General features: G+C 55.6%; 5 protein-coding genes across 12 annotated transcripts in view; 1 reads left to right on the top strand and 4 right to left on the bottom strand.

The window, feature by feature from the left end:
- Slc6a9 (solute carrier family 6 member 9) overlaps nt 1–4,227 on the top strand; it is a 34,157-nt gene extending 29,930 nt beyond the window's left edge. For all 3 annotated transcript variants that reach the window (XM_021644534.2, XM_021644535.2, XM_021644533.2), the window contains 2 exons: nt 2,653–2,823; nt 2,925–4,227. In XM_021644534.2, the coding sequence (XP_021500209.1) occupies nt 2,653–2,823; nt 2,925–3,119 (366 nt within the window). In that variant the 3' untranslated portion in view covers nt 3,120–4,227. The remainder of the gene's footprint in view (nt 1–2,652; nt 2,824–2,924) is intronic.
- Ccdc24 (coiled-coil domain containing 24) lies at nt 4,221–7,888 on the bottom strand. 3 transcript variants are annotated; one of them, XM_021644539.2, is made up of 8 exons: nt 7,384–7,883; nt 6,979–7,154; nt 6,734–6,850; nt 5,954–6,079; nt 5,405–5,459; nt 4,995–5,064; nt 4,811–4,889; nt 4,221–4,733 (listed from the first exon to the last, which is right to left on the bottom strand). In XM_021644539.2, the coding sequence occupies exons 1-8, from the start codon at nt 7,507–7,509 to the stop codon at nt 4,535–4,537; spliced, it is 948 nt and encodes a 315-aa protein (XP_021500214.2). In that variant the 5' UTR covers nt 7,510–7,883; the 3' UTR covers nt 4,221–4,534. The 3 variants fall into 3 exon arrangements, with proteins under 3 accessions (XP_021500214.2, XP_060235718.1, XP_060235719.1); XM_060379735.1 differs by having other exon boundaries at nt 6,979–7,182; nt 7,384–7,511; XM_060379736.1 differs by having other exon boundaries at nt 4,587–4,729; nt 7,384–7,888.
- Nucleotides 7,889–8,092: 204 nt separating this feature from the next.
- B4galt2 (beta-1,4-galactosyltransferase 2) lies at nt 8,093–18,178 on the bottom strand. 3 transcript variants are annotated; one of them, XM_021644536.2, is made up of 7 exons: nt 17,784–18,177; nt 16,067–16,422; nt 15,651–15,886; nt 12,212–12,402; nt 11,868–11,990; nt 11,653–11,757; nt 8,093–8,978 (listed from the first exon to the last, which is right to left on the bottom strand). In XM_021644536.2, the coding sequence occupies exons 2-7, from the start codon at nt 16,368–16,370 to the stop codon at nt 8,822–8,824; spliced, it is 1,116 nt and encodes a 371-aa protein (XP_021500211.1). In that variant the 5' UTR covers nt 16,371–16,422; nt 17,784–18,177; the 3' UTR covers nt 8,093–8,821. The 3 variants fall into 3 exon arrangements, with proteins under 3 accessions (XP_021500211.1, XP_021500212.1, XP_021500213.1); XM_021644537.2 differs by having other exon boundaries at nt 17,890–18,177; XM_021644538.2 differs by having other exon boundaries at nt 8,842–8,978; nt 11,601–11,757; nt 17,784–18,178.
- Nucleotides 18,179–18,996: 818 nt separating this feature from the next.
- Nucleotides 18,997–22,066, bottom strand: Atp6v0b (ATPase H+ transporting V0 subunit b). The gene is made up of 8 exons (XM_021644588.2): nt 21,890–22,066; nt 21,331–21,379; nt 21,027–21,110; nt 20,830–20,907; nt 20,573–20,642; nt 20,406–20,457; nt 19,923–20,113; nt 18,997–19,314 (listed from the first exon to the last, which is right to left on the bottom strand). The coding sequence occupies exons 1-8, from the start codon at nt 21,954–21,956 to the stop codon at nt 19,288–19,290; spliced, it is 618 nt and encodes a 205-aa protein (XP_021500263.1). The 5' UTR covers nt 21,957–22,066; the 3' UTR covers nt 18,997–19,287.
- A 1,766-nt stretch (nt 22,067–23,832) lies between these two features.
- On the bottom strand, nt 23,833–27,075 carry Dph2 (diphthamide biosynthesis 2). Of its 2 annotated transcripts, none has more exons than XM_021644523.2 (6): nt 26,753–27,075; nt 26,349–26,461; nt 25,864–26,087; nt 24,983–25,666; nt 24,729–24,905; nt 23,833–24,649 (listed from the first exon to the last, which is right to left on the bottom strand). In XM_021644523.2, the coding sequence occupies exons 1-6, from the start codon at nt 26,897–26,899 to the stop codon at nt 24,525–24,527; spliced, it is 1,470 nt and encodes a 489-aa protein (XP_021500198.1). In that variant the 5' UTR covers nt 26,900–27,075; the 3' UTR covers nt 23,833–24,524. The 2 variants fall into 2 exon arrangements, with proteins under 2 accessions (XP_021500198.1, XP_060235717.1); XM_060379734.1 differs by having other exon boundaries at nt 26,987–27,056.
- Nucleotides 27,076–27,403: the final 328 nt, after the last annotated feature.

The following is a 27,403-nucleotide window of genomic DNA, read 5'->3' as shown; positions in this document are numbered from 1 at the left end:
TACAGCTCTGGCGTTGGGCATCTAAGAGGCCTGGATAGTCAGATGTGTGTACACTCAGAGGTGCCAGATCCTGGCCTTGGGTTAGGAAGTGGATATTGAGCCGTTTTTGTTTGTTTGTTTGTTTGTTTTGACTGAAGTCAATAACCCAAGCTCTGAGATGTAGTCAGGGCCACAGCATCACTCCCTGGCACCACTGCCCAGCTGCCTCCAAAGGGCCTCTGGAGTATCCGTGTGGCTTCTGTCTAGCGTTCCCCTAGACCCTCATGGAGGCTACCCCCAAGCCTGGAAGGTACATGGCAGACATGTGAGCATGGTAGCATTCCTCCGCAGCCCCAGGACCTGTCAGCGGAGGCTAGACGTTCGTTAGGTCAGCTCCGTGGTGGGTGCATTTCCTAAGGCTCCAAATGCTGGGAAGTTGGATGGCTTCGAAGGGAGCATCCCCCATTTCTGCAAACGCAGAGCAGCAGGGAAGGGCATCAGAGCACTGTACTTGAACGACAAGGAGCCAGGCCTTTCCTCCACCCTGTTCACATGTTCATTCATGCAACGCCTCTCTGGGTTATCACTGTTCTCGCTCTAAGGCACGGGGCCATTGAGTAGACCCACCACTCTACACTTAATAAGGGGCAGGAACCCTGACGCAGGCCAGTGTGCCCCAGGAAACCCTGCTAGAGGGGGAACGGATGGCCTGTGGGCTAAAACCTGGCTCATTCTGCGGCTTGTTTGAAGTGAGAAGGGGGAGGGGTTGGTGGCATAGTACCCACTATGTGAGAAGAGGGTCAGCACGTCCACTCAGTCACTCCATACAGAAGAGTCTCAGAGGCCTCACACAGCGGCAAGGCAGTGTCCAGAGTTACCTGTGCCATGCTCAGTTCCTTGGAATCCCGGAGGGCTCTGTACCAGACTTCCACACTGGCTCATGTTTCTGAAAAAAGGTCCCTGGAGGACCGAGGTCTTCACCGCATGGGGTGTGGGATGTTCCTGAGCCTGGCACGGGCAATAGTTCTGGCCACAGGCCCAGCATTGAAACAGGAGGAGCGGAAGTCTTTCAAGACTGAGGCCAGAGAGGCCTGGAACCCCTGCCCAGCACCATGCCCTCTGGGGCTGTGGCATTGGCCCAGGTCCAGGACATTCTCTCCCGAGGGCTGGGAGGCTGCACTCTGTTATCTGGGGGTCACCCACCAATGGGCCTTGGCCTGGGGCCTGTGGGTTGTCCAGGAGTAGAGATTGAGTGAAGCAGGCAGTACCTAGAAGGCCAGGCTGGAGGCACCTTAAAGTGGGCGGCCACACTGTACAGACATGTTTCTGTTCTCCTTGGGGCTCTGTGTGCCTGTGAAAGCTCTTCCTGACAAACCCCATCCTTCTGTAAATCCATTGAAGGAATTCATCCTCACATACATCAAGCTTTGCTAAAACCGCTGTGGTGGCGCTTGGATTTAATCCCAGCACTGGGGAGGCAGAGGCAGGCCAGTATTTGAACTGGAAGCCAGCCTGGTCTACATATAGAGTACTGGGATAGCCAGGGTGCCACAAGTGAGACCCTGGAGAGAGAGAGAGAGAGAGAGAGAGAGAGAGAGAGAGAGAGAGAGAGAGAAGAAAACAAAAACCAAACATACAAATATCCACAGGCTCTGCTAGGTCGGGAAACATACACTCCTTGTATTGTGCCCCAGGAAGGATGCCGTAGGTTCATGACGAGGCCAGAGGAACTTTAGCTCCAGGATTCGCTTAAAGGCTGAGAGGCAGGTTGAATCCTTTCACAGCGCCCCCTGGGTGTGGCTTGTGAGCCACCTGGCCAAATCTGTTTCTTTTAGATCCTTTGCTTGCCTCATACACCCGTTCTGAAAGAGGCGTGCGTCTGCTGCCTGAACTCAGCATTTCCAGCCTGTGGACACTCTCCAGGCTGAATGCCACTTGTTTCCACAGCCACAGTGGAAAGGAAGGACCTTACCTGGCCTGTCCTCAACCCCCTTCCCAATCTGAGCATCTCTGGCACAAATCAGCTGGAACAGATAAATGAGATTGGGCAAGGCGTTTTAGACCCAGAGTTAATGCAGTAATAATCCTAGGCACTCTCAGGACTATAGGAAACAGAGCAGCTTTGAGAAAGCAGGTGGGAGATGCCGTGGACAGGCCTTTTAGGAGGCAGAAAAATCCCAAAAGTTTTCCTGAAAGAGGTGGTCCTGGCTCAGGGCTCGACAGGAATGCTGAGGGTGGGTCTGCAGAATGAACGGAGCCCGGAAGAAGTGCTGGAAAACCTGAGGTAGAAAGCTGAGGCAGGGGCTATGGGGCTAGCAAAATAACAGGTGATCCGGAAGAGCCCAGGCCTAAGGCTAGGAATCTGTCCTTATCTCAGGAGGCAGTACAAGGCCGAGCGAGGCAGTGGCAGCCGCCTGCTTGTTCTCTGCCAGTTCAGGGCTTTGGCAAAAAACATACCTTCTCCCTTTTATGGTGCCTCCATGCCCAGCCCCAACCTGGGCAGTGGGTTCCTCTGACTTCTGTCACACAGGTGTTGACAGCTGCCTATGCCCTGACCTCAACACCTTTTGCTAGCTTAGGAGTCTGGCGAGGAAGGGTTGCTGCTGGGAGGGCTAGGCCTGGGGTCCAGGAGGGGCTCTGGCCAGCATCACATCTCACCTCTACCGTCTGTAGTTCATTCTCATCTTCACGGTGATCCAGTACCGGCCAATCACCTACAACCACTACCAGTACCCAGGCTGGGCCGTGGCCATCGGCTTCCTCATGGCTTTGTCGTCTGTCATCTGCATCCCGCTGTATGCGCTGTTCCAGCTCTGCCGCACAGACGGAGACACACTTCTTCAGGTGAGGAGTGGAGACTGGCTGGGCAGCCAGGCGAGGCGGAAACCCTTGGAGCTTAAGGCAAGCTTCTGACGCACTCTTTTCACTGTGTCCCCTGCCCTCAGCGTTTGAAAAATGCCACAAAGCCAAGCAGAGACTGGGGCCCTGCCCTCCTGGAGCACCGGACTGGGCGCTATGCCCCCACCACGGCCCCGTCTCCTGAAGATGGATTTGAGGTCCAGCCACTGCACCCGGACAAGGCCCAGATCCCCATTGTGGGCAGTAACGGCTCCAGTCGCCTCCAGGACTCGAGGATATGAGCACAGTTGTTGCAAGGGGAGAGGCCCCGCCCAACCCTTGCTCCCACCACAGAGACTGGGGAGGCAGTGGGCAGGTGGGACCACCTGCTCCACCATGCCCTGGCCAGGATGGCCGCTGTCACCTTGGCCACCACCGCTAGTGCAGACATTTGTGCTCATGTCCCCAGTGTTTACACGTCCTTTGGATGCCCAGATAGCAGCTGGGGGTGGGAAAGCGATGGGAGGATTGCTGTGGGGGTGGGGCACGGGGTGGTAGTGTCCAAAGCACTTTGGAGGTGGTCTCGGGCCGGGTTCCCGGAGGCTTTGCCAGGCTTCACGTGGCCTCTGATACCCTCACGCTCTGCCCTGAGCCATTTCACCAGGGGACGAGAGGTTCTGCAGCCATACCCCACCTGTTCCCCTCCAGCCTCACGACCAGTGTTCCTGACCCCAGACCAGACCCTAGCCTCCGCCCCAGCAAATCTGTATCTTTCTCCCAGGGACGAGGTGAGGGGCCGCACAGCGTTGGGCGTCAGACGACCACCCAGCCCTGTCTGTGTAATTATTTTTGTAAAAATTGTATTATCTGTGGTTCTCCCTCAACCCCCCGCCCCCAGCCTCGAGTCCAGTCTGTCTGTCTTCCAGGCCTGCCTGCACCTCACTTGGCTGCTTCGGGGTCTCTGCCCTTTGTTTCCAACCTCGGTTGTCAGGCCCAGCCAGCGGAGGCTGGGACTCAGCAGCCCGCCCAAAGCACTTGTTCATGGAGGGAAAGAAAGGGGACTTCTCAGCAGGAAGTTGGAGCCCAGGGTCCTGGGGAAGGGGACCATGCACGACCTTCCCTGGTCCGCCCTCCACCAGGCTGAAGGCCCAGTCTTCCCAGACGTGCTACCCCCCCCAACTCAATGTGCCAAATGGCCCCCAGTCTCCCCCCCTCCCCCCGCCGTGAGAGCTCCTCCCAGCCCTGCGCTGTCCGTGCGTCCGTCCTCTGTGCCCTCTGCAGTGACAGCCCTGGCCAAGGCACCTCTAACCCTCTGTAGCAATAACGGTGTACCGCCCAACCCTGTCCGGTGCGCGTCACTAGGGTTTTAAAGTCCGTAGATTTTAATGAAATTTCTATTCCTGTCTCTGAGCTGCTGCTATGCTTTGTCTGGGCCCCTAGGGGACAAGGAGTCAGGCTGGGATGGGGGCCTCTGTGGGGAGGCCTGAGTGGAGGAGAGGGGCCAAAGGCTGTGATGGTTAGAACAGGTATCCTGCCACCGAGTCCTAGATCGACCTGTTAAGGGGTGGGGCTGGGACCAAACCAACTTTCAGCTTGGGTGGGGCTGTGTGAGCTCATCCAAGAACGAAGCGGAAACTGGTAGGAGCTATGGAAGCTGGAGGCAACAACAGATGGGCGAGTTGAAGCGGAAGCAGTAGCCTGTTTGGGGACCAGCCCTTCAGGTTGGGGCCTGGGACGCCGTCCCGGGCACTGATGCGGAAGTTGGCTCTTCCCAGCAGAAGTACCGAAGTCTTCGTCGATGGGTGGTTGTCTGACCTTGAGGGTGGGGGCAGCGCTCCGAAGGAGGTGTAGGCATGTAGCCATGGAGACAAGGGAAGGATCTGAGGCCCAGAACGGATGACCTCAAGGGCTTCTGCCTACACAAGATGGTAGCTGTGAGGTGACCATGATCTGTGCCTTCACCCTACCCCGTCTGCCCTGTGATTTGGTGTACCTGTGCTTGGAGGAGGTACAGGAAGGTCCCAGAGAGACCTGTAGCTCCCGTTCCATGGCCGCCTTCTGTTCTTTTATCTCTGAGGAAGGGCACAGTGAGAGAGTACCTGGCTCTTCTAGAGTATGTACAGTATGAGGTAAAGGTAGTGGGATGGGTACTCTGGGGGCTTCCCTGGGGTCCTTACCTGCCAGGGTGGGCATTTGGGCAGCCTTGGAGGACTGGTAAGCTTGCATCTGTTCCCTTTCCAGACAGTGCTGTGGAGAGAGCCGTTTCAGTGGCCCTGCCTAAAGGACTAACAGCCCTAGTGTAGGGCAGGAATAAGGCCACTGAGTCTCAGACTAACCATCATGAGGGCATAGCCTGTGGAAAGCCAAGCCTAGCAAGATGGCAGCTGGGTATACGCTCAGACTTAAGAGAGAGGGTGCAAGAGACGTGGGACTGTCAAGTGGGTTGGTCTAACCTGCTGATCACGGCCTCTGATACATGAGAAACAGGTCTAGGACTCACAGCCTTGACATGCACATACCTACCCAGACCGGCAAGCACGACCCCTGCTAAGCAAAGACCTTGGGGAAGGCCCAGGACTGCACTCACCTGCAGGTCAGAGGCCTCTCTCTGCAGCATGTGACACTCCTCCTCCAGGAGGCTCCTAGACAGGAGCATGAACAGCCAGAACCAGTGAAGCAGGACCTGCCCGGCTGAACTCACCACACGGCCCCAACCTCGGAGCCCCAAGAGCTACTCTAGCCCCTTCATTCTCAGGCCACGTCCTTCAGGTGCTGCCTGGGCACAGCCTTCCAGCCCCCCGCCCGCCGCTTCCAGGCACCTCAGTGTTTGCACCCCCATGAGCACTATCCTCTTCTGTACCCCGGGCACTGGGCCTGCGGCTCCTCCTGCTTCTGTTAGCCCACACATCGCAACCTCCTTTGGCTCCCCTTGTGCCTGGCTGAAATCCTAGGGCCCTAGCCCCTCCTGCTCCCTGTAATTGGCTGCTTACTGGTATAGTAGCAGCCCCACTAAACTCTGCCCACTTCACACACACACACATACACACACGATCCCCTCTCAGGTAGCCCCATCCCCTAAAGATCCACTGTCTTCTTGACCCCAATCTACACACACTCAGATGCCCCTAGGCCTCACCTCAGGTGTCTGATAACCTGGTCAATGTTAGACACATTCAGTTGGTCCTTGATGACACTCAGGTCCCTGTGATGGCTGCTGACAGGTGAGGTTAACGTCACCCTCTCTGTGTTGCTTGTCATAGTCCTTCAGGGAACAAATACCACTTGTAGAGAATTTGTTTTCCACGCAAAGGAACATAACAGAGTACAAACAATAGTTCCAAGAGGCCAGGCTTGCACGTGGCTTCTGCCACCTTCACCCTGTGACCTTGGGAAAACTGTTTATCCTTTTGAGCTGTCATTTTTTTCACCTGAAAATTGGGTACAGTGCTCAGCTGATAGGACTGGGGGCGGGGGTGACTAAGAAATTGCTACAGTCTTCTCATGGACATGAGCACTTTCATTCATCTCATTCTGTTGCCAGCTGAAAAACGTCATTTGTCACCTCCTCTCAGCTCGCCAGGTACCTCCAGCCCAGCCCTCAATCTTGTTTGCTAGGCCTGAGGAGAACTGCTCCACTGGACATCGCCTCCTGTCCTCTGCGTGCAAAAAACTCCTCTCCCTTTCATCTGCTTGGAAGACTGCTGCTCATACTCTAGGACCCAGACGGAAGCAGTCATTCTCCCAGCAAGCTTTGCGGGCCTCCTAGCTGGGCAGGCGTCCCCTCAGGACTTCAGCCCTCCTGTCTCCATCCCTATCACAAGTGGCTATAGAAGTGTCCAACCCCAGGATGAGAACTCTTCCACACAACCTTGGTGGGTTGGATCCACCAATTGGACAGAACCTCCTCCCTCTTTACCTGGGCATATCAGCTTTCATCGGGAATAGTTCCGGTTGTGATGAGTCACACCTGGGCTCCTCTAAGGCAAAGTGAAGGACCCTGGGACTATACTTGGCCCACACCTGGGTCTGGTCCCTGAAAACATGTGCATGAAGGGACCTGATGACCTCCGTTCAGGAAACCCCAGGAAAAGCCACCCTGTCTCTTTTTCTGGGGCAGCCCATCTGATGTCCGGGCAAGGAGGCCATGCCTGAGATTCCCACCTGCCCTCACAGATAGCCTTAAGGCGGAGGCCTTGGAGCAACTGTCGGAGTTCTTGGCGCATGAGGTCCCTCAGGAGAGGGGGAGGTGCCAGAAGGGAGGGAGAGGCAGAGATGGGGTGGGATCCCGAAACTTGAGAAGACTGGATCTCTTGGAGCAGAGCCTTTAACATCGCCACCTGCAAGGAGAGCTGGGGCACCTTGCCACTGGGGCAGAGGGAATGGGTGTGTGTGTATTGGTGGGGGTTGTCAGGGATGGGAGGAGCCAAACAAGGGAGGGCACGGGCAGACAGTGAGACCAAGGTAGGGGTCACCAAATAGGGCCTGGGACCCGGTGGAGGCCGGAAATCACGTGAGTTGGAGGGCAGGCCTGGAACGTGACCCACCCCCCACCCACCGGACTCCCACCTCCTCTCGTAACTCCAGGCTCAGGTCCACTGCTGCCTCCCCTAGAATCCTCTTCACTTCAGGCCGCTCTGGGAGTGGAACATGCTCCTCCACTAGCTCCCACAGTGCTGGGGAGTCCCCGGACATGGCCTGCGTGGGTCGCGGTCCCCTGTTCAGACCTACAGGACGGACCGACCACAGGTCAGAGTACTAGATTTCCTGGGAGACGGATGGTTGCTCTGGACCAGAACCACGCCCACCAAGTCCCTCCTGATGACATCGAGGCCCCGCCTTTTTCTGTTTATGTCCCCTACACTGGAATTGTGCGGTCTCTTGGCCTACTACCGGCAGACACTACGGGGTACGGGATCCTGGCCACCTCTGGGAATCCGGCCTTAGCCCCTCCCCTCCCAAGAGGCGGTCACCTGGGAAACGGCTCAGCCCTCCAAAGAGGCCCTGCCCTGCCCAGTGTCTGCGCCATTCGCCACTCGCTAGTTCTCTAGCACCTTGGTCTTACCCTGGGACGCTTTTCTACCTCGGAGGAAGTAGAACGGAGAAATCTGGTCCCATTTGGTTCGCTATTTCCTTACCCCTACTAGCCTAAAAGCGGCACTAAGATAAACTTTGGCGCCTTAGAAGAGCGGAGGTATAGGGGTTTGGAAGTCACTAGACGACCCTGGCAAACTAGTTCGGGGAACCGGTACCCATTCCCAAACAGACAAGGCGCTACTCCATTAACGTTTTTTACTAAAGCACCCACACAAGTTTCTGTGCAACATATAAACAGAGCAGGCCCTGGGGCCTCTGCCTCCTCTCTAAGGGAGGGAGGCCAGGACCATCGACTGATCCAGGCCCCACCTGTTCCCCCATGCAAAGGGCAACCCCATGATCCCAGGATACAACACAGCACCCCTTCTGGTCCCCTCCTGGGGGCGCTCCTCAGCAGGTGGCTCACCAAAGCTTGCCCCCTACAATGTTGAATGAAAAAGGTTTCCCCTCCCCTGGAAGCATGAGGGATCTCCAGAGCTGAGAACTCCCTCTGGAAGAGACACTGCCCCCTAGTCAAACCTCCCACCTTTCCAGGCCCTGGAGGACTCGAGGGTGGGGGTGTGGGGGAGAACTGAGGCACAAATAGGTGGAGTGACCTAGCCCAGGCCACTCCGAGAGGCAGTGCAGGGGCTGGCCCAACCCTAACAGTGAGGAGGTTTGGGCTGGGGAAAGTAGGGCAGGAAGAAGGGTTGACCCCAGAGAGGGCCACAGGAGAGGCTTGCCAAGAAGCCCCTCGAAGTGGGTTCTGAAACTTCTAGGTGCAGCTGGCTGTCTATTAAGACTCAGAAAACAGCTCACAGTCTCAGTCTTAGGGATGATCCCAAAGCAGCTGTCAGCCAGGCTGTAGGTCAGTCCTCTGGCGGGCAACCTTCCACACCAGAAGGGCACGGAGGGCCTTTGTCCATTAGTGTCAGCCTTGACTGAGGTTGAGCCATGACATGGGTTTCCCAATGTCCACTGTGATGTTGGTGAAGAGCGGCTGCCGGGACACTTCCAGGACCCGGTACCGCACTGATCCAATGCCGTCCCATTTCATGCTCATCTTTGTGTTTTGAATCTTACTAAACCTGGAAAGGGAGAGGAGTGCAGATCAAGGCAAACAGTCTCTGCTCAATCCCGAATCTCTACCGCCAAGGATGGAAGACCCCTGCCCTTATATTTGTTCTCAAAACGGAGACCTCAGCCCCTTTGGTCAGAGAGTACAACTGCAACACCCACAGGTCTCTCCATTCAGACCTTTACTACGTATATTTTATTATCACAGACGCATGTGTTTAGAGGTCGAAGGACAATGCCACGTTGGTCCTTTTCTTCCACCTTTACGTGGGTTCTGGAGGTTGAACTCAGGACTGCAGGCTAGCCCAGTGGGCACCTTTACTCAACTCTAATATCTGAGGCATCCCGCATGCTTCAATGCATCCCATGTGAGAACTGTCCTCTTCACTCTCCTAACCCCTGCCATTATCTGTTTCTCTCCCGTTACCCACTCCTTCCATATCCATTCTTGTATACCAGATTGTACTCTGAGCAACAGGGACGCAGCCATGAACAGGACATCCACGCCCTCCCTCCCACAGCAAGTTTGCTTCACTAAGGGAGCCAGATACTGGGCAAAGGAAAACATGAGCGTGCCTGCAGGTACAGGTGACCTTGGGAGAAGAATGTGACACTAAGTTGAAGGCGGGGGGGGGGGGGGGGGGGAATGAGCACCTCATGCAGAAGTCACAGCACACAGGACAAAGGGAAACAGACTAGCATGTTGGCCAGAGCATGGATGGGCAGGACTGTGTAGGTCATAATAAGCAGTTCACATTCCGTGAGCAGGAACACATGGAGGGAGTCTTAACCCAGCCGGAGAAGGGTGGGATGGACTACGGAAGGGCAAGGAGGAGCCAGGAAAACCCTTGCAGCCATCAGAGCAAGATCGAAAGGTCACAGATTAAGGTAAAGAAGGGGTGGAGAAGGGGCAAAGCAGACGATGGGCTCAAATGCTTTGTGGGTGCTGCTGACATGCTTTGCTGATGATCTGGACGTGTAGGGTGGGAGAAAGAATCCTGAATAACTCCCTCTCTCTCTCTGGTTTGCTTTTTTTTCCAAGACAGGCTTTCTCTGTATAGCCTTGGCTGTCTTGGAACTCACTCTGTAGACCAGGCTCGAACTCAGAGACCCACCTGCCTCTGCCTCCTAAGTGCTGGGATTAAAGGTGTGTGCCACCACTCTCCAACCCCTGAATAACTCTTAACTTTGAGGCCAAAGGTATTAGAGCCGCCATCCAGACTTCCTTAGCCCTAAAGTTTCATGCTGTCTAGTCATATCCACACCCGAGCAGGCATTAATTGATGACCAGCTAATCCTACAATGAGACCAAGGGTCCTGGCATTTATCTGCCTGTCATTCCTTCCCTGCTGACCATGGTTTCATCTAAACCACTCGCTTTTTCATTGGCTCTCCGGACTCCTAGGGATCTCATGCTTCTGCCAAATTCTATCCCCAAGTCAGTGCACAATCCATCTCTCTATTCCTATAGTCGGAGATTAGAGCAGAAAAGTCTGGGGACACAGAAGTCCCAAGGGTCCTTCCCTCGACACAGCACCTCCAGTTTTACGAATTCAGGCTCCGTTAAGGTTCTCCCAAAGTCCACCCAGCGGCTAAGCCTTTCCTTCATCTTCCTTGAGCTCAGAAAGTAAGACTTCCAAATAAATTCTCTCCCCAGGACTCTCAGGGCCCTCTGGGGAAAAAGTTAAAACTCCCCCGGTCCCCAGCTCCCCAGCATGGGGATGCCCCTCCCGTCGCTCCCAGCCTGCAGATGTCTAAGAACCATGTTGGCTCTAAGGTTTCAGTATATGCTGTGCATGCTCATGCTCGACTCTTACAAAGACAAGTTCCTTCATCCACTGGCCTTCTCCACCAACCTGGCATACAGCACTGGTGAATATATGCCCAAGGGAACGGGACATTTCGGCGAAGGAATAACTTTCCCAGCCTCACTCCATGTTCCCACTGCCTCATTCCTTTCTCTGCCAGGAAAGCACCTGGTGTTCATGATGTGTGCCATAACTTTTCCTTGCCTGGTGTAAGCCTCTTGAGGGAGGGCAGGCCAGGCACTGGCTGTGGCTCCAGAAGGCTTGGCACTCAGAGATGCAGGCGGAAACTCAAGGAGTCTGCTTGTGTGTCCACATGCCTGCCAGCCCTTCCCCAGCCAGCCACAAACATCTAAAGTGGGCATCCGGACCCTAGAAGGAGTAGTTGGTGGCTCTGACCTCAGAGGGGTTGGCACTGTCTCAACCCTCCCTTCCCACATTTCCTCTGTTTGGCATACCTTTGTTGGGCTCCTAGATCTATGGCTGGCACCCACTATCATGTTATCATCTATGGCTGGCACCCACGATCTGCTCTGACAGGACCAGTATAAGCAGGGGTCATTCAAAGGACCTAAGTGAGGTCTCTGAGGGCACTAATGGAAACGCAGTCTATGCGATGACAACTGTAGCTACGATTTAAAATCTAGTCACCTCTAGGAGCCAGGCCAGGGGTGCCAGGAGTCACCTTTAGAGGCTGGAGGCCAGGGGCATTTGGGTCATTTCTAGGAAACAGTTGCCTCTGGAAGGCACTTCTTGGGGGCCAAAGAGGCTCAGAGGCTTCCTCTACAGGGTCAGAGATCAAAGGCATTGGGGATCCTGGGAAGTTACCTCTAGGGAGCAAGGGATCAGGGGCACCTGGGGTCAGGGGTGCTGCGGTCACCTCTGAGGGTTGGGCTCGTTATGCTTGTCCCGGTCGTGCTTGATCATGCGGTAGCGGCCTATCCGGCCATCTGGGCGTGAGATCTTCATCCCAGTCAGGGAGATCCTAGGACGGGAGAGGCAGACTGAACAGGCACAGGGAGAGGTAAGGAGCCCCACCCAGCCAGCCCCTCCTCACTCCCTGAGCCAGCCTGCTCTCTGCCCGTCTCTGCTTACCTGTTGAAGATGTCATCATCCTCACCGCCCCAGCCCCAGTACTCATTGGGGAAGCCATTGATCCTCAGAAACTGGGCCTTACTCAGGCCTGACACACCTCCAAAGTAGCTAGCATAGGGCAGCCTATGACATGGAAGAGCAGGTGTCAGGGTCACAAGGGGATTCAAGATGCAGGATCACAGATAGTATGTGGGGGACAACGTGGAACAAGGACCCAGGGAGGACCCACATTACAAAGAAGGATCTGAACCGGGGACTGGAGGCTAGGAGGACACTAAAGCTGGGACTAAGCGCCTGGGTGAAGTGGGGGTGTGGAGGTCTGAGCCTCACTAAGAGAGTCTCACCGGAAGCCAAACTTGTCCATAGCAATGGCAAAGTGGCGGGGCTGGTCACCACAACGGTACAGATTGCGGTCATCCATAGGGACCAGGTCCACATCACTGAAGATGAAGCAGTCATAGGCAGCATCCTCTTTCAGTGCCTCTAGGAAGCCCACATTGAGCAGCTTGGCCCGGTTGAAGGTCTCCTCACCATGCTGGTGGGTGAGTGGGTGGACACACATCAGCTCTGGGTCCGAGAGCAGCAGGTATCTGCCACTTCAGTTTCCATCATGATCCCAGGGGCCCACACAACTGTCCCCCACCCCCACAACCTCTCAGATTCTCAGGATTAAGTCCAGCTTCTCACCTTAGATCCCCCATTCAAAGACCTTTTACAGTTTGGTTCTAGTCTCCCCGTTGCCCTTGTCACAGAACATGCTGGACCTTCTTGTTACCAGGCACTGGGGTTGGTTAGCTAGAAATCCCATGCCTGGGAAAGGCTGACGTCTGAACAGATCTCCAGGCCCCAGTACAATTCTCCCTTCTCTTCTGGGCTTAGTTTATATCACTGTCTACTAAACCACTATTTAGAGTGCTCATTCATTCATTCATTCATTCAAACACACCCTGTGACTTTCTTCTTTGTGCCAGAGCACCTCGTGTGTGCTGGTGGAGAGATGAGGAGCCGGGATCTACTGAGCCTACAGTCATGACGTGAGACAAACAATGAATGACCTAAATGACCAGTGCTGAAGCAGCTCCTCTGGCCCATTTCGATCCACTTCCAACTCCCTGGGCAGCCTCTGAGCTGGTGCAGGACTGGGCTGGATGATCTTGTCTTCCCAATAAAAAAGACAAGCAACGGGCTATCAACAGCCACTCCTCTGTGAGCTGGGGACCCAGAGAAACAGAGCTGCAGGGCTCCTGGCCATGCAGGCCCAGGCAACGTTGGACAGAGATGGAGGAGCTGATGAGAAGAACTGGCCCCTCGACCTCTTCTACAACCCAGGCTAAAGACAGACGCTCTGCAGCTGGGATCTGTGAATGGGTGCTTCCCAGAGACAGGAGACAGCAGCCCCCACCCACTGAGAGCCGGAGGCTGCTCCCTCTGGGACACTGACCTGACCCCTACACCTGCTCATTGCCTTCCTCCCCAGCCCTTAGAGGGACTGGCCATTTCCTCTTGGCTTATCATCTTTTTTCTCGTCACTCTCACCGGCCAGGAGCCCTGAGTCTTTCCCACATGGCCCATAAATACGCTTTGCTTTCTCTCTGGAGAGGGGGAAAAAAACCCTCAGACTTCCCTCCAGCCATCACCCTACCCTTTGCCTTCCCTTCTCAACAGAGAATTTTTTTTTCCTAAGAGTTGTCTCCAATTAGTTATTTTGTCAAATCGGATTCCTTCTTCAACCCACTGCAATCTGCTTCCGCCCCCAGCATGCCCCTGAAATGGCTCTCGCTAGGCCCACCTTGTTGCTAAATCCACTGGACGATCTTGGTCCACAGCCCTCTCACTCCCCCACAGTGCTCACCACCCAGCTGCCGCGCTTCCTTCCCGACACAGCTGGGTCTCCTGACTGCTCTCTGGGGCCATCTTCTGGGCCTCTTTAGCAGCCCCACCCCCAATATTCCATGCCCTATAGACATGTCAGATGTTGCGGGTTTTAAGAAATTCCTAGCTGGTTAGATGGCTCAGCAGGTACAGTAATTCCCACACAAGCCTAATGACCTGGGTTTGATCCCCAGGACTCCACAAGGTTGTCCTCTGACCTCCAAAAGTGTTCTATGGCACACACTCTACACACACACACAGACACACACACACACACACTAAATAAATAAATAGATAAATACAACTAAACAACTATGTTTAAAAAACCTCTAAATTATGGGTTAGTGAGGTAGCTCAGTTGGGGTAAAACATTTGCTGGATAAGCCTGACAGCTGGATCCAAGGAATTTTCAAACTCAAAACCCATGTAAACTGGGGAAGGGGAGAAGTAACCCACAAAGTTGTCCTCTGACCTACACACGAGTGCCACGGCTGGAATGTGCATACTCACACAAATTTACACAATAAAAACTGTGAGCTGGGTGTGGTAGCGCACACCTTTGCCCCCATCACTCCGGGGGCAGAGGCAGGCAGATCGCTCTCTGAGTTCAAGGACAGCCTAGTCTACAGAGAGAGTTCCAAGACAGCCAGGGCAGTTATACAGGGAAACCCTACCTCGAAACAAACAAACAAACCAAAAAACAAACAAGAAATGTGTAACAAAGAATTGTGTACATGCTGGTGTTTCCGGAGGCCCCTCTCCCTCACAGATGTCCACCCTAGGTCCAGCCTTACAGTCTGCCTGCAGAATGTCTTTCTAATTCTCCAAGCTTTCATCATTCCAGGCAAGACAGCATCCCAAGTCGCTCTCCTCTGGATACGGCCCAGCGCCTGTGGTCCCCATCCCATGAACACAGCTACCAGCCAAGACTAAAAACCCCTGCTTTGTTTCCACATCTCTTTTCTCGAAATTCTTTTACAGCGACACCTCCCTTTTACTCCGTAGACCGCTGCACCCATGAGCACACTCAGCAGCTCTCTTCTGCCACTGTAATCTCTTCCTAATTGGTCACACTGCTTCACACGTAATACAGCACCCCTACTGAAAACAATGCCCCCCCCCAGCTCACACTAGACTTCCAACTGTCAGACATACCTCTCAGGCTTTTCTTGATGCGACCTCCCCTCATCTCTCTGGCTAACCCTTGCTGCCAGGCCTGGCTGTTGAACTCCACCACCCCTCAGCCAACAAAACAGTTCCTAAACAGAGATCAGTTCTCTTGCTAAGCTCTGGTCTTCTAGGCTCCTCTTCCCAGAAGGTTCGCCTCCTCCTGCTGCTGCCTGTTCATTTCTCTCAGGTGCAGGCCTGGACCACGTTTCTCTGTGTTCTCTCTGCCCGCACTCCAATCCCAACCAAATACCTTCCTACCGAGTACTCCAGGGGCAGAGAGGGTCCTGGGGCCCAATGCTGGTTCTAGCCAGGGCTTAGGTGCTTAAGAAACGTAGGGTTTCGGGCTTTCAGAGTCTAATTCTCCCTCTCCTCAAGGCCCTTGACCCTGCCTCCCAGTCGGTGCACATGAGGCCTCCACCATTCTTGTTTGACCTATCTTTTCTCTCTATTTGACAGTCATATCCCAAGGAGATGTCAAAACAAGCTATGTCCATGCCACAGAAGTACATGCCAACATTCACATGTTCGTACTCCTTCCATACACAGACCCTTCCTGTGTTCACCGACAGACATGGAGACCCACACAACCAGCAACAGGTGAGGAGGACCCCCAGGTTTCTCCAGCCCCACGTGTGCACCAACCGGCACGGGGCCTCCCACATCCCTGACAGGCACATTCGTGGGTGCACATGAGCTCCTCGACGCTGGCTAGTGCTCAGCCAAGGACGGCAGACCACGCACCTGGTTGATGACATAGACACCGTAGCGCAGCCGCTGCCGCCTCAACATGGGGTGCAGATAGTGGAGCCAATAGCGCAGGTGGTGCTCCCGGTGTCTGAAGGGGATGATGACCGCCACCGTTTGGGCCGGGGTGCAGTCGGGTGGAGAGTAGCGGCCGCCCAGCAGCACGCCTGGGTTCTCCCTCTGCACCCGCTCCAGAGGCATGGGTGAGGTGAACTCGATGACCACTCGGCCCACTGCAGGCAGGACAGTGTCATGAGTCAGGGCCTTTGCCAGAATCCAGGGACACTAGCCACCTGGGAGTGGGCAACAGAGAGCCTGGGCGCCCCCCTGGTTCGACACTCCAACTCCCTAGTCACACCGGTGGGAGCCTCTCCCCACCCCTGCAACAGGCAGACCCTACTCCACAGGCTCACCAAGACCGGGCGGCATGTCGGGACAGGGTGGATGGACTGGAGCCGTGGGGCCAGGCCTGGCGCTGGGCACGTCGGGAAGCCCGGAGCTAGCGGCAGTGGCGTTGGGCCGAGAGCAGTTGGTACTGCTGCTGGCTGCAGGGTACAGGGCATGGGCCGGGCTCCGGGCACTGAAGCGGCTGAAAAAGGCCAGGTGCTGGGCGTAGACGTCAAAGTAGAGGATGACAGCCACAAGGAAGTGCAGCACGCAGAGGAGGAGCACAGCCTTGCAGACCCGCTCCAGCGTCCCCCCCAGCAGTCTGCTCATCCCGCAGGTGGCCAATGGCTGGCCCAATGGGCCCAAGCATCCGGCTGCCAGCCTGAACAGGGGTAGAGAAACAGATCCCACAGTCAGGGCAGGACAGGTAATGCTGCCTTCTCGGCCACCCATCCACAGGCCCCTACCTTCACCTTGACTCTCAGGAACCTATCTGTATTCTACCTGCAAAGACACTAGCAGTCACTGGCAAGCCAGTCTCTGCTATCCTAGACACACCCTAAGACACACTAAGCCACCTACGCGCACACACAAACCCTCACTGTACGGCTCCGTACACGCATACCCAGGGCAACACAGACAGGCGAGCCTGATGACACAGGACTGCCCAGCAGCACCCAACCACTTTTAAGTACAGGCTCCAGCTGTGCTCCAGAGAGCCGCTACCTCAACCCAGAACACATGGCTGAGGGAATGGATCACCTTCACCTTCGTAGTGCTATCACGTGGGAATCCTTTCTACTATGACTTTAGTCCTTCCAAGGGCCGTGATGGGAAGTCACTTAGTCCCATGGCTGGTTTGGGCATTCAGGTCTCAACAGCAAGCAGGCCTGGCCAACTGGGACCGTCAGCATTCAGAGGGCCCCCCAAAATGGAGAGGATGTTTAAAAGGATCCTTCCCACTGGAACAAGGGGTGAAAATACAGTACGGGGCAAGCAATAGCTAACCCTCACTCAAGAGCTCCTGCTAGTTCTGGAGCCTGATAAGCGAGGCTAGCTCTGATTCCTGAAATGGTGTATGCTTAGGTCCTGACGGAGTAAACTTCCTAGGATGGCAGAGGTGGAGAGGGGAAGGGTCCTTGCTCGGGCCAGGTCTCCACTGTAGTTCCGGAGGGTCAACAAACACGTCTGGCCATGCTCCTGAGAGCAGAGTATCCCCGGCAAACACAGAACCATATAGACAGCCTTAGGACCAACCGTAGGCACCCGCACTCAAGGGACACGCAGAGACCTACATAAAGAGCCGGGCACACTTGGGGTGACAGTAACATACCGGCCACATACATCAACAAACCGCGGCTCCCAGACTTATACAAGCCTAGCCATACACCCAGACCCACGTGCACGCATTCCCACTCCTCCCTCCAGGGCAGAGGCTCTAGGTCAGGCGAACCACCAGGCTGAGGGGTGCGTCTGGGCGGGGCTGGGAGGTTGAACACGTGGCACCCTGGGACGGGGGAGGCAGCAGAGGACAGGTGGGTGTGGAGCCCTGGGGAGGGGTGCATGCAGCGGGGTATGAAGACGTGGGGCCGGGGCCCAGCGCCTCTGTGAGACACAAGGCCGGGGCGAGCGAGGACAATGAGGGAGGCCGGCTGGGGGCGGACGTAGGAGCCCAGGAGGCTAGCAGGATGGGGGTAGGGTGGGGTGCAGCCAGGCCGGGGGCAGCGCCGGCGCCTCGCTCACCGGGTCCTGGGCTAGGATCTGGGGCGGCGCGCGGGCGGCCCCTCAACAGGGCCGGGTCTGGAATGTCGGGGCCCTGGGTTGGGGGCCGCGCGCGCCCTCCTCTCACCCAGCGCTCGGGGCTCAGCAGGGGGCGCCGCTCCAGCTCGGGTAGGGATCCCGGCTCCCGCAGCTGCGGACCGCTCCGTCCCCCATGGCCCGGCCCCACCGCCCGGTCAGCGGTCCCCGCGGCCCCCGGGCCACCTCCCGCCGCCGCCGCCGCGGGCCATGGAGCCGAGCCGCCCCGGGAGGCAGGGTGGGGCCGGGCAGACCCAGGGACCGGCGGACCGACGGACCACTGCACTGCCGCCTCCCTCCCGCGCTACGGCTCCTCGGAGGGGCAGGCCAGGCCGGCGCGCCCCCGCGCGCGCGCCCTCGCGGCCCCCGCCTCCAGCGCGCCCGCACGCGCCGCGCGCCGCTCCGCCGCCCGCCCCTGCCGTTGGCCCTGCGCGGCCCAGCCAGCCGGGAGATGCGTTTGCATCCGCAGGAGATGCCGGAGACCCAGGAGGGGCGCGTGAATCCATCAGGTTCCTCCACCAGCTTGCCTTAGGGTTGAAAAGCGGCCAGGAGCCGGATGACTAGGCCCTTCAGGTAGCTGGGACCGGGTCTGGATAGTGGGCGACTCAGACATGGGGTGTGTGTGTGTGTGGGGGGGTGTTAAGGCCTTGCTAAGTCTTTCATGGGCGTTTGATTCAAGGTCAGTCAACCGGGCTGCCTGCTGGATAAGATCCTTAACGGTGTTGACTGAAAGTGACTTCTGGGTTAAAAGCAGGTTGGGTAGATTTAGGGGGTAAAATCCAGAATTGGATCGAAATGGGCGGAGCGGAACAGGGCACCAGGAGTTGAGACCTGAGAAGCGGTTTATGGACGGTTTTAGATGTTCATACAGGACTATCAAGAGAAATAAAAAACTGGGCTCCAGGAAGACCAGGTGTGGGGAGTTTCAGAAGTTTGAAGCCCAGAAGGAGAATTAGCTGTATTAAGTTTGAGTCTAGTACACAGGGGTCCAAGGGCTAGGAGGGTCCCAGAGCTCAGACTGAACATCCAGCACCCTGACCTCCCTCCCCCAGGAGCATACTTTCCAGAGCAGAGACAGAGTTACAAGAGGTTGGAGTTAGTGCCAAAGCCCTACCCTGCCCCTGTGAAAGGTGTCGCAAAGGGCCAATAGAAGCCTCACTGACTGGGACAAACACCAAGTTTATTTCATGAACACTGGGAAGATGGGCTGGATAGGGGAAGGGGTGAGGGGCACAGGTGCGCAGCTGTGCACAGTCACCGTCAGCAGCCCACTCCCCACACTGGGCTTCGGTCTGGACTGCAATGCCTCCAGAGTCAACAGGCAGCAAGAGGTGAGTGCAGGAGGGCCCTGAACACCAAGCCCCGGAAAGGCTAAGGGACACAGCTCCAGCTGTCCCAGGAAAACCAGCAATAAATAACAGTGGGGCACGGCCCCACCCACACGGATCATCTAATCACCCATCTTCACTCTGGAGGTCTGCAAAAGAAGAACAGGACAAATCAGGCAGGGACAGTGACAAGATCAGAACCAGCAAGTCGATGAATGGATAGACAGACCACAGATGACATACAAGGACAGATACACTCTAACAGACAAACATGCACAGGGACCAAGGAGTTGAGGTGTGCAACAAAGAGAAGTCCCACAGAGATAGTGCCAGTTTCCCCAAGAGTCAACCCAGTCAAGCACCCAAAGTCACGTTTAGACCTTCAGGGAAACTTTCAAGTCAAAAACCCATATACTGTGACAAAACACAGAATTCAGACATGCTGTTCTACTGACAAGTAATTCACATATGTATAAAGCCCCTGAGAGAAACATGTCATGTTAGACTGACACAGATATCCCAACCCAGGCTACATCACAAAGACATTTCCAGAGACAGCAGAGAGGGAGAAGATGCAAACAGAAGGCCTAAAGGAAGACATGTGCATATAAGGCAACAAAGGGGGAACCAAGGGATGAGACGGGGTTTCCAGTTAGGGGTAAAGGAGGGAAGAACTTCCATTCCTCTAAAAGAAAAGTAAGGCTGGGCTGGGTACAAGGGCCAAGAGGCCACATCTCCCTAGAGGGGCACTCAGCACCTGAAGGATTGCGACGATAACCCCAAAGAGGCCAATGGCACTGCCAAAGATCTCCACGATGAGAATTTTCACAAAGAGGCTGGGGTTCTGTGCATCAGCCAGGGCGGCCCCACTGCCCACGATGCCCACGCAGACTCCACAGAACAGGTTGGACAGTCCGACTGTGAGGCCAGCCCCGAACATGGAGTAGCCTGGAGGATAAAAAGCAGCTCAAGTGAGGCCAAGGCAAGCACAGGTGATGAAGTGCCCAACACAGGCTAATGGGGCCCATCTCACCCCAGCTCTGCAGACTAAAGCAGCTGAGAAGCTAAAAAGGAGCAAGCATGTAAACCCCAGACGTGCGTGCGTCCAAGCCTGGGCTTCAGTTAGATAGTGGTGGCTGTCTGTCCTCTTAACTCACTGCCTGCAGCTGCCTCCCAGTAACGGGACTAAAGGCCCACACTGCCATGCCTGGCAAGACCAAGCATTTTGCTGCCCACTTACCTGCATGATAGTTTCGACGGCCAATGGCCTTGGGATCAGTAGCAGTGAAAGGCTGGGGAGGACAAAATTAAAATTAAGTCACCGGAAGCCATCCCTTAATGCACCTACCTTCCGTCCCCTCCAATCTTCAGGCAAAGCACAGACCCCATCTCCTGTTTTTCCCTTACCTCAGCCATGTTGCTAATGACAATTGCCATGATGATGCCGTAGATGGCCACAGCTTCACAGAAGATGATGCTGGCAATAGTAACAGTAAAGGTTCAGGGTGGGATGGAGAAAAGAGACGAGAAGGAAATCAGCCATTTCTTCCCCAGCCAGCTTTCCTTGACTCACAGGCACGCTATGATGAGCCTGGTCACAAGTCATACATGTCATCAGACCTCCATCTCAGCTGCTTCTGACAATCAAAAGCCCTTATACTTACCTAACCAAGTTCTTGGTCTTGATTCTGGGGGCCTTCACTCCACCACCAATAATGGAAGAGCCAGTAATATAGATGCCCCTGGTGGAAGGACAAGAAACTAATCAGAGGACCCCAAGTCGTCCCTGTCCCCAGGATAATTAAGAACCTAGTGATGCCACCTGCTCCGACTCTGCACCTCCCACTAGTCCAGCACTTACCAGGCTGCTCCAACCACGGACAGAGAGATTGCTAGGCCAATGCCCAGATTCGACCACATGAAGGGGGAAGTTTCGGTCAGGAACCTGGTGTGAGAACATGGAAATAAAAAAAAAGCGATTCGGCTGTGGTCAGAAAGGACGGGTAGGGAGACCACAGTAAACTCGGCTCCCACCCAGCTCCAGCCCACCAACCCCGGATGCTACATCAGTACATTTCATATTTCCCAACGCCCGAGTGGCTGAGGAGCTGGGCTACGGAAGAGAGGAAGGGCTCCCCTACGAGATTCTCCAAGCCCTCCCTTACCATGCCACATCAAAGCGGAAGCCCAGGTCAAAAATGGTGAAGCAGATTCCTGCAGGAATGAGCAAAGGAGTTAAGGGCTGCTCTTTTGAGACACATTCCCCAACTTAAACACTGCTCAACTGTCCGCCACCTACAGCTAATTAGACAAGCGAAGAGTCCCTGAGCAAAACAGCACCTACGCCCAGGCCTCCATTTTTTTCTTCTTTTGCCACTCCCTGTATAACCCGTCTTTTCCTCAATGACACCAAGCCCCTCCACGGGCGGGAGAGGACAAGCGTCCCGGCCGCGCCAGATCCCGCCGGCCCAGTCGCTGTTTACCCAACAAACTGTGTAGGGGGAGGGCAAGGAGGAAAAAGAGGAAGCGGGACGCCCAAGTGTGCGGCTCGCGGACGAGGGGGAGCCGGCGGTCGCGACCCCGGCAGGGCCAGTGTGGCCCTCGCAGCCCGGGGCCGGCCGGGCTCCGTCACGGGAGGGCTCCGGGCCGGGCCGGCCTCGGGCTGCCACCTGCCATCTGCCCCCGCCCCAGCCGGACAGCTTGGCCCTCCTGGGCCCCGCTCACCCACGACGATCATGCAGGCCCAGAAGGCCACAAAGATGCCGCTGTAGAGCAGCGCCAGCCCCGTCATGGCAGCAGAGGACGGCGGGGGTCGGATCGGTGGGACCTGAGCTTCACCGCGTCCACCGTCCGCCCCGCAGTCTGTTGGCCCGCCCAGCAGCGCCACCTGACCGGCGCTTGTGACGCGCCAGCTCCACGTGACCCCCGCGCACAATGGCTGGCTGGCGGCGGCCGGGCCGCGACGACGTCGTGCCGCTGAGCACTGTGGTTATTGTAGTCTCGTCCGGCGCTCGTCCCGACAGGTAAGCGGCCGTCCACCTCCGCCGCCGGTTCCCTAGCTTGCCCACTGGACTCTCACTCACCACTGCAGTCTTTTCTAGTCCTGTCTAGTTCTAGGAAGGCGCTGCAATGTTCCCTCTGCTTGAAGCAGGATTTCGAGGTCTTCGCGCTGCCTCGCTAACAGCTGCTGGTCATCAGGTCATTCTTCGAGGTTGCCTTTCCTAAGCCAGAGGCAGTGGAGAGTGCCAGCTGTGAACTCCCACGGTGTCCAGGTGATCCCTATGAGGCCGTGCCATTCGCCGGTTCAAATGCCCGGTGGTTCCTGGTTCACTCCGGCAAGAAAAATGTTGTAGGATCCCTATAGTATGCAAAGCAGGCACTGTTAACACAGAGCTAGGTTCCCAGGCCCCTAAAGCTATACATTCTGCGGGTAGACTACCCTCCTAGCTAATCCTTGTCAGCCATTCCTCTCCCTCGTTGCCTTTTCATATTTGTTCACCCTGTTTCTAGTTATTCACGTGCCCCGCTCTCTAGTTCTCAGACTTTGCTCACCTTCATGGTCCTCCTTACTCATTCTGTTTAATAATCTAACCCCTATCGTCTTAAGTTAAACTTTTCTTTCCCAGCTTTGTGTTCTTAGCATTTCTTGATAAATTATTTTCCCATAGTTTTTGTTTCTCGAGACAGGATTTGTGTACCTCTGGCTGTCCTGGAACGTACTCTGTAGAGCAGGCTGGCCTCAAACTCAGAAATCCGCCTGCCTCTGCCTGTGCTGGGATTAAAGGCGTGTGCCACCACTGCCCGGCTTTCTGTAGTTCTTATCACCCCTTAATATACTATCTTTTGTTCCTGTTTGTCCATCCTCCTCAGAAGGTGGACGCGCCATGATTTCTGTTGTACTCACTACTGTTTCTAGTGCCTGTTGTACAGATGGGTCCTCATAACACGTATGTAGAATACATGATTGGTGCTCACTTTAACCCAGCTCCCATGTCAGTCTACAGCTCTGCTTCCGCCACTACCCTGGACATGACATGATCTGGACAGTGCTAATGTAAGAGTCTCAGGTTGGGGCTGGAGAGATGGCTCAGCAGTTAAGAGCAGTGGCTGCTCTTCCAGAGGACCCTGGTTCAATTCCCAGTTACCCACATGGCAGCTCACAGCTGTAACTCCTGTTCCAAAGGATGTGGCGCCCTTACACAGACATGAAGTCAAAACATCAATGTACATAAAAGATTCTTTGGTTAATGTGGACAATGAGTAAGTTTTGTTTTCTTCTGGCACCCAGTAACTACCTATACACACACACACACACACACACACACACACACACACACACACACACACACCAGTGCTGGGAATTAAACCCTAAGGCCTACACTCTACCAAGGGCAAGCACTCTACCAAACTAGACCTCCAGCCCCCGCAACAACTCTGAAGAACCCACCGTACTGACTGAAGTCCATCTGTGGTTGGGCCCAAATGTTCCCTTCACTCTGTTACTTCAGACTCCCCTGTCTGGGATGCCCCTGTCCCCCTCAGGAGCCTGAGATCCAGCTGCCCCTGGGGCTCCTTTCTTCACATACAATTCTATTTCATGGGGTCACTCTTTCCCCCCAACCACATTGTGAGGACAGAAATCTGGTTATAACTCACATATCCACAGGAACTGTATAGAACCAAGGTTTATTTGGTGAATAAACAAAAAGTATTCCATTTATTTCAGTTTCTTTGGTGTCTCCAAGAAACAAGTCTGAGTCAGTGTAGCTCAGCACTGTCCAACAGAACTTTGTGCCATGATGGAATTGTCCTCTCAAGTCCCACATGTAGCCATGTGAGTGCATGAAATGTGATCATCTTTAAATTGCAAAAGCCATGTGTCTAATGAACACTGACTTGGACAGTGCAGGTCTAGACCAATGGTTCTCATTTAGCAGTTACGTGACATCTGCCAACATCTGGAGATAATCTGGGGGTGGGTTCAGTCAGCCGAAGCTAAACATCTGACCATATACAGAATAGCCTCTGAGTAAAGAATTACTCTGTTCAAATGTCAACAGTGCTGAGGTGGAAGAGCCCTGGTCTGGTCACCCAGCCCCTGCCTCCGAACAAGGGCAGAACTGCACGTGCACACCAGGCACTGGGATCAGCCTCGGTTCCAGACTGCAGACAGACCGGCCCAGGAAAGCCCCGGAACTCCCCACCAAACAGGCATTTATTGCGATAATGTGTGCCAGAACAGGCTCGGCTGCTCCGCAGGTCAGAGCCACCTGCACTCCCTCCGTCCAGGCTCAAGTACCACCTCAAGAGGGTGAGAAGCCGGTTCATGGAGCACAGGGCCCAGCACACTTATCAAGTATCATCTGCTTCCCTCATCCTCATAGGCAATGGCGATACCCCGTCTTCCGCTGACAGCTTCTTTCACTGGTGTCTGGCCCAAGCGGGGCTCCAGCCCCTGCCAGCTCCGGGCACTAAGGAACGAGGCTGCAGAGGGAAGGAACACAAGCTGTGTGGGCTGGGCCTGGGGGAGACTCTACAAGGGGGCAGGGATCTGCATGCTTACCTGCGGGGCTGCTCTCGGCCAGCTCCAGCTGGGGCCTCGGAGTCAGGGCGGCGCACCCAGTGTCATCTGATGACTTCCATGAAGGTGGTGGTCGGAGCTCTCCAGAAATGAGTGACACATCTGGGGTGTCCCACAACTCTGACTCCGGTGGTGGGAGTGGCACATGGAAGGGAGAACCTGAAACAGAAGAAGAGAAGGCTATTCTGGTTCTCAACTCCAAGCCCCAACCTTCAAGATACGGCCCCACCGCTCACCAGGCAACAGCTCTGCATAGTGTGTAAGGTGGGGAGCCAGGCCTGCAGGCGGCCAGGCAGGATTACAGGCAGCCTCCAGTTCACACGGTGTCAATACAGGCCGAAAGAAGCCACCTGGAGGCTGTGGGGCCAAGGCCCCTAGCGGACAGGACAACAGCACAAAGACGTCCATCTCCGGGAAGTTGGCAAGCTTGGCGGGCGTGGGCCTCCCCAGGGCCAACACGTAGCTACGCTTTCCAGCAGCTTCAGTCAGTTTCCGCAAGTGTGCCAGCGCCTCACAGTGCCGGGCCACCCCTAATGTGCCCGCCAGCAGCCCCACCACGCGGGCATCTCTGGCCCTCTCCACAAGATACAGTCTTCGTGCTCTTAGGCGCCCGGCCTGGGCACTCTGGTTTTGTGTCTGTCCTGTGTCTGGACAGCAGGAAAAGAAGGGCCGTCCTGGTGTCCACCCCAAAAGCAGTCTGCTCAGATCTGGATCAAGGCTGGGGTCAGAGCTTGCCTGAGAACCTCCCACATAGAAGGCACCATATTCTTCCAGACGTCTCCCTGGGTTCAGGGGGAAGCGGCGTCCAAAACGCTCCAGAGACTCAGGCTGTGCGTTTGGGCACCCCGTTGGCAGGGGAAGAGCTGGGCTGGAGATGAGCAGATCTTGGTACTTTGGGCGCAGGAGAGTGGCCAAAGCCTCTGAAAGAGGAGGCAGTATCGGAGTTGAAGTCTGGCAGAGTAGGAGATGGCTCACATCCAGGTGCCTAAATGTGACCCTAAAGCACAAGCTAGGCCAGTCTAGGCCAAGAGCTCTACAGAAGTGTGCTTAAGTGGGGAAAATCACGGCATGCAGCCATGGACCCACCTCTCCTTCCCTCCCGGGTGCGACCTCTCACCTAGGGCGTGCGCACAAGCTGGCTCACTCAGCAGTGCTACCGGTGCTGTGGGATCTGGGTTCTCAGCTTCAAAGGCCTTTGCACAGAGCTCTAAGGCAACAGAACGCTGACCAAGGACAAAGGTGACGGGCAGCAGGCGGGCTGGAGGGCTTAAGCAGGCAGGACCAAAGTGTACAAGGGCTTGAGCTCCAGCCTGCTCTGCACCCAGCACATCCACACAGCAGCTGCAGGGACAGAGAACACTGGTGAGCCTGGTGAGCGTGCTCCCTACCTGGAGAGGGTTGTCATCAGTGGGAAATGGGATCAAGGAAGAAAATGGTACTGTGCTAGGAATTCACGGTCACTGAGGGGAGCTGGCATCAGGAGCTTCTCCTCATGCAAGCACAGTCAGTGGAGGCAGTCACTATCAGCGCGGAAACCCCACGAGGCAAGGCCTGGATCCTCACACCCTGCGCACTTACCCTCCCCTCGGCACGAGTTCATACCTGCCATAAGCCGTGTCCCCTAAAATGAACATCTTAGATCCTGTGACTTCCTCCAGCCGGAAGGCGACAGCCCCGGCATCTCCCAGTAACTGGTCAGGGAACTGCAAGGCCACCTGTAAGCACAAACCTTAAAGTCAGGTTTTAAAATCTCAGTCCTCTACCAAGAGACTCTGCAAAAAAAAAAAAACAAAAAAAAAAACCCAAACAAACAAAAAACAACACTCGACTTTCCAAGCCCCTACTTCAGAGGGACACTCAGCCCCACGGAGTGGTGGGGGGGTCCATGCGACGCGGGCGGACTCCGATTTCCGAAACCCACCCGTCCTCACATCGCTCCCAAGATCCCAGTCAGGACAACCCTTCCCCAGAGGGAGCCAGCCCGCCCTCTCGGCGTCAGCCCTCACCCGCTGACACCCTAAGTCGCAGACAAATTTCGTGACTCGCTCCAGCTCGTACACTCGGTCGAGGTCTTCGGGAGGAGTCAACAGTCCCGGGACGCCCGCCTCCCGCTGCAGGGCGGCCTCCGCAGGGCTGCTGAACGCAGACTCCATGGGGCACAACTTGGGTAGGGCAAGATGCAGCTGCGCCCTCAACGGTCCTCAAAGTCACAGCAGTTTTGTTTGCGGATCGGGACCAACCCGTCCATGAGCCTTAGGAACCACACTCTATGCTTCCAATCTCCCGGCTCTCCACTACACATGGACCTACGGAGATTACTTCCGGGTTCAAGGAGTGCCTACAGCGAACCAATCACCAACCTCGCACTCAGGACCAATCGGAAGTGCCGCGAAGCCTTGTGGGTGTTGTAGTTTCACCCGGTACCCTCGGGTCAGCCTGGGGAACATCAGCTTCCTACGTCACTGACTCAGTGTGAGCAGGCCCTATCTGCTGGTCACATTAAGCATCTCATGTGCAGTGAAGTTTGTTTTAAACGTAGGTGTGTGTGGTGAGGGCAGGGTTCCTCCACCATCCAACTCAGGTTTGGCAGCAAGCTCCCTAACCCACCAAAGCCATCTCATGGCCCCGTAATTTGAGACAGGGTCTTGCTGTATAAC

This window comes from Meriones unguiculatus, chromosome 3 (assembly GCF_030254825.1).
Source record: "Meriones unguiculatus strain TT.TT164.6M chromosome 3, Bangor_MerUng_6.1, whole genome shotgun sequence".
Classification (NCBI taxonomy): Eukaryota; Metazoa; Chordata; class Mammalia; order Rodentia; family Muridae; genus Meriones; species Meriones unguiculatus.
The sequence above is the reverse complement of the archived record's forward strand: the minus strand, read 5'-3'. Positions and strand labels throughout refer to the sequence as shown.